The following is a 5,275-nucleotide window of genomic DNA, read 5'->3' as shown; positions in this document are numbered from 1 at the left end:
CATATAACAAAATGTAAAATTTATATGATGTTCTGTACACTGCATACACTACACTAGCTAAATTCAAGATTATTATGATAATTTCTGTTTTTTGTTTTTGTTTTTCCTGTTGTGATGTTCAGGTAGGAGAGATGAAGCTTATTCTGTGCTCACCTGCAAGCCTGCAGGATTCCTGCTGTACTGACCTGAGTGATGGCCCAAACACACAAGAAGCAGACTACGGCATCCTCAATACCGAGATTAATCATGATTTCATCACCGACAAAACACGGATGGCGTACAACTTTCAAGCGCATTCCACCAACTACAGTAAGGAAGATTACACATATTGTGTCAGCATATTCTTGATAGAAAATCTGTGCTGAAATATATTTAGCAAAAACTAAAATTGATGTTCTGCACTATTTTATTTGTTCCAAACCCTCAGTTTGTCTGTAATGTTGTTAATATTTAGCTTTGCTGAACCAGCATTTCAGATTTCTGTTATCAAGTGCAGCATGTCAGAATCAGAACTTTCTCTTCTTTTCTGTTTTTGCAGCAGAATTATGTGAACAGGTGAAACGGGAATCCGGCCCCAACAAGTAATTTCCTCTCTTTTCCTCACATGCACCAGCTTATTGCAGGGATATCATGGCAGGATGTTGTAGACTTGATCCTTCCTGAAGTACACAAACTTTGATTACAAACGAGGAGTGAAGACATTAGCTGTCTGATGTAATATTGCTCCATTCAAATGAAACATGACAAACTTATAATCATGGCTGTGCCTGATGTTTGTGTCCAGGTGTGCTGAGCCTCCATACGCTCACAAATCTGATGTGGAGATGAAGGAAGATTTCAAAGGCCACAGCGTCACATCACCTGTAAGACAAACACACAAAAGTTAAAGAGACTTGTCTTCAGATTAACCTTTTCTTTTTCAAACCAACCAGTGTGAGAAGGCTTTGATTTATTTTTAGAGAGTGGATGCTCTTTGTGATAGTGTGTCAGCTGTTGTATTGCAGTGTTACTGTTCTGAACTACCTCATCTTACAATCTCATTTAATTATAGCTACGTTATAAAAACGATAAAATTGATCAGAATTTTATTTGTAATAAACTCTACTGAAACAAAATGAAATTGAAAAATAATTGAAATTTAATAAAAACTAATGATAGCTCAAGAAGATGATCATTGTGTCAGGGATAAACTAAAAACAACATTTGCAGTTCATTGTAATTCATTTATGTCGCCCACTGTGGCACACGGATATGTTTTTATAGGTAAAAAACAACACTTGAACAACACACACAAATGTCCCGCTCTGCAGAGTAATATCACCTCTTAAATCCAATTATTAGGTTTCTGTAGGTTTCACCTGAATCACACATCTGCAGAAGTGAGGTTTCACTTTCAGTCATACGACTGGGATGAAGATTCATATTTTTAGAGTTTGCACTGCTGACATTAGCAAAAAGCCTTCTTTGCATCTGAGACTGTGTGCTTCCATTTTTAATCCAGACTTACTTTACAGCACATTTTTGAATAACCTAGAGTATTCATGCAAGTAGAGGGGAGAAGTGATGTAGTACAGAAAATAGGGTGGGAGGTTAGTCACATAAAAGTGACTGATGGCAGCATTCTACTGACGATTACAGGATGGTGTTGAAAGCTGACTTTTTTTTCCCTCTAAACGACCCTAAAATAGAATCATTTAGTAACCCAACAATCTCAAAGCAGAGCTACAAGCAGAGCTGCAGAGTGAAGCAGGTTTTGCTTACATTGTAAAAACTCACAGTTCTTATATGTGCTCTCTTTTCCAGGCCATTGCTGGTAGACCTGTCAAGTCCAATATCACTGTCCACCTCCCTGCTGCCTTAAAACAAGCTGCGAAAAATGTTAACAATGTAGCCTGCACTTTCTTCAAGAACATCTCCCTGTTACAGGTAAGGCTGTTTGCCTTCAGTCGATACAGGCACATATGACAGGATTTCAGGTGACCTTATTTAGCTGTCAGCCTGCAATTTTTTCCAGTGTTCACATTTGCGATACTATCTGGAATACTTTTGTTGCTTTGTGTGCAAATATTTATGCTGCATTGTGTAAGATGAAGGTCAAGTTGTGTGTGTTTCTTTCAGGAGGCTCACAAAACTGCCAAGCCTATCAATGATGTGGTGGAAATCACGGTGGAGAACGAGATCATCAGAAATCTGTCTGAACCCATTAGGATTGATTTTTACCATGAAGCCGTATCTGTAAGTTTGTGTGTTTCTGTGGCCTTTAGCCTGTGTCAGTACGCTCCCCACCCACTTTATATTACTTAAAGCTACTTCCTTAAACTGACACTTACTGTACCAAATAGTAACTGTTGAATTGACTGCAATGTGCAGCAGTGCAAATATCAGTAAACACTCAGGGTGACAAATATGGCTCAGGTGCAGAAAACAAAAGCAAAATGCTGTTAAGTTCTGTAATATCAGCCTGTTGACCTCAAAGGTGCAACAAGCACAGAAACCATGTGTAGCAAAAATAGACTGCGGTCTTAATGCGCATAGTTTCTGTGAAGTAGTCACGGTGACACGTGAAACTCCCTCTTTTTATGTTAACTGTGATCTAAATATTCTTTAGCATTATGGCGATACACAGTAAGCCAGATTATGTATGCAGCAAATAGGAAACAACTTTAAAGGAACTAAATGTAAATATACAATACATGCGATATATGCACCTTCTTATTGGGAGATGTCTGCAGCTCACATCTTTGTTCCCTCTTTATTTCAGGAAAGTTATTTAAGGACATGTGTTTCTTGGGACACTAGAAAAGGTTGGAATCCTTTAGTGGTCGAGCACATTTGACATTTTTAATTATTATCTATCTGTTCTTTTCTATAATTTCCACCAGTGAAGTTTAACTGATTTGCATTTTCCCGTTGCAGATTCTCTGCAGGTGAACTGGTTGACAGATGAATGTGAGACACAACAGAAGGGGGAAAACCACATTGTGTGTCTGTGTAACCATCTGACTTACATCACTGTGGTGGTGGAGAGACACACAGCAGACTCTGCTTTTCCTACAACAACAAAAACAGTACGAGATAGTGCTTAGTAGTACTAAGTCATTTTAAAGAGATATAAAACAGTCTTTTTTTGTGTGTTGCATTTTTTGTATATGAAGGCCTTGCTCTGCTCATTGCACTGTCCACTTGTAGGACCTGAAGCCTCAACCAGTGTGCCAGCCCCTGGATCTCGCTGCCATTCGATATGTAGGCTGTGCTGTATCTATGATCAGCGGTTTTGCTCTTATAATTTACCTCGGCAGAAAAAAGGTATGTGTGCATACAGTCAATGGAAATTGTTTATTTTTAAATATTTTATTTATAATTAGGTAATCTACTTACATCCTTTCAATACTCTTATGAAAATATCTGGCAATGACTATTCCATTAGACACGTTCCAATACAGTATCTGCAAACACGACGAATTTGCATTGTATTTTGTATTTTTCTGATTATATAATTATAACAGCATTTCAGGCATTATGTGGTGCGTCTAGATGTTACATTTCAACAGTGTTATCCAATTAAATACACAGTACATACAATACATAGATTTATTGAGGTCTTTATTTCTACTTTTCTCTTAAACTGGCTGCTGTAACAAGGTATTTTCTTGGGTTTTGGAATAAATAAAGTGTTTTTGTCTTATATTATTTGAAGAACATTTGGGGTATTTAAGTATTGTATACGTATTAATATTAATATAGGATTACTGAATTATTGTAAGTGCAAGCAACAATAGAACAAGTTCATACAAAAACAAAAACTTGGTGGCATTACTGTGATCTTGTGATTAACTTGCTTAAAATGGAGATACAGCTCATGTACCAAAATATGTGAGCTGTATCACCCTTGATGTTAATAACAGAATCATATTACTGTTTTCTCACCACATTCTTGTCATTTAAAAACTGGAAATGTTCCTTTGTTTTGTTTATGTTTTTTAACAATTCTGGACATGTGAACCAAATTTATTTTCAGATTAAAATACCTTTGCATGGTCTGGCTATGTTTGCACAACTGAATTTCGAGGTGTCTTAACCTCACACTATAAAGTGCTTTGAGATGACCGTTGTTGTGTTTTACTGCTATATAAATAAAATGTATTTGATCTCAAGTACAGCTGCAATCTGCAAAAAGTGAAAGAAAAGTGCTTTTTTTTGTTTCATCTCATCATAGATTATGCTGCCATTTGTCATTTTGGCTGTTTTTCATGTTAAAATCTTTCAGGTTTGGTAAACAAGAAGTGCTGTTTGTTGACATCATGCAGCACCCTTCACCCTACCAGAGGAACAGGTACCTGGCCACAGGAAAGACTTCAGCTTCAAATCATAATACAACTACTCCCACAGTTAACTATGAAGCAAACTTCATAGTTAACTGTGTATGATGCAGCATTTTAGAGGCAAACAGTTTATTTATATGTACAGCAGTATGACTCTTTATCTCCTACCAACTGTTGCACCTGTGTTTCAGTTTGTATCTAATATCCAGTAGATGTTCTTGTACACCGTGTCATCTTTATAAAGTCTCACAATCCAGCTTGTCACTTCAGCGTTTTCAGCAGACCAAATCTAAGTGAGCTGCAATTTTATACAAGCTGGAACAGCTGAGGTAGCTTTTGTTGCACAGAGGTGAAACAGCTGTGGTCAAAGGTTTTGGTTTAAGTGTCACTAATGCCAAAAAATGTATTTATTTGCCATTAAAAGTCTTAAATGAATAAATGAAGGAATTGCTCATGACTGCTTTTCACTGTGTCACAGAAACATGTATTAAAAAATAAATAAACAACTTGAATAAAAATGTAAGCAGCAAAGTGTATGAAACAAGGCCATGAGCGAAGCTGGGGTCCGTTCTTCGTACCTCGCTTACTACATCCAAGATCGAATCGCGCCAACTTTGAGCTCGCTATTCCGGTTCTCCGAACACACCTGTTGTTGACGATTAGTACAGCTGGATGAAGTAATGTGAGATCACTGGGTGTCGTAAAAGGGGCTACGCATCGATAGTAGAAACATTGATCGGCAACCCTTTGATTGGTCGGCGAAAATGTCGAAGGAGCGCGCTCAGTATTTTTTGGCAGCAGAGCAAGAACTCTTGATTGAGGGATTTTAGGAGTTTCAGAGTTTAATTAAAACGCAAGGGAACACTGCAAAGGCTGCAAAAGCAAGGAGAGAGGGCTGGCAGAAAGTTGCTGACAAATTAAACTCGTAAGTAATTTATTATATTATATGACAT

General features: G+C 37.4%; 1 protein-coding gene across 1 annotated transcript in view; it reads left to right on the top strand.

Annotated features, from left to right (window-relative positions):
* Positions 1-3,086, top strand: part of LOC102204652 (adhesion G-protein coupled receptor G5-like) — a 3,580-nt gene extending 494 nt beyond the window's left edge. The window contains exons 2-8 of the mRNA XM_005726431.1: positions 123-309; positions 539-581; positions 785-863; positions 1,804-1,926; positions 2,119-2,235; positions 2,762-2,804; positions 2,917-3,086. Of these exons, the coding sequence (XP_005726488.1) occupies positions 123-309; positions 539-581; positions 785-863; positions 1,804-1,926; positions 2,119-2,235; positions 2,762-2,804; positions 2,917-3,086 (762 nt within the window). The remainder of the gene's footprint in view (positions 1-122; positions 310-538; positions 582-784; positions 864-1,803; positions 1,927-2,118; positions 2,236-2,761; positions 2,805-2,916) is intronic.
* The last annotated feature ends 2,189 nt before the right edge of the window (positions 3,087-5,275 follow it).

Source organism: Pundamilia nyererei, unplaced genomic scaffold (genome assembly GCF_000239375.1).
Source record: "Pundamilia nyererei isolate P.nyererei 1_Seehausen unplaced genomic scaffold, PunNye1.0 scaffold00019, whole genome shotgun sequence".
Lineage (NCBI taxonomy): Eukaryota > Metazoa > Chordata > Actinopteri > Cichliformes > Cichlidae > Pundamilia > Pundamilia nyererei.
Note: the sequence above shows the minus strand (reverse complement) of the source record. Positions and strands in the feature narration are given on the sequence as shown.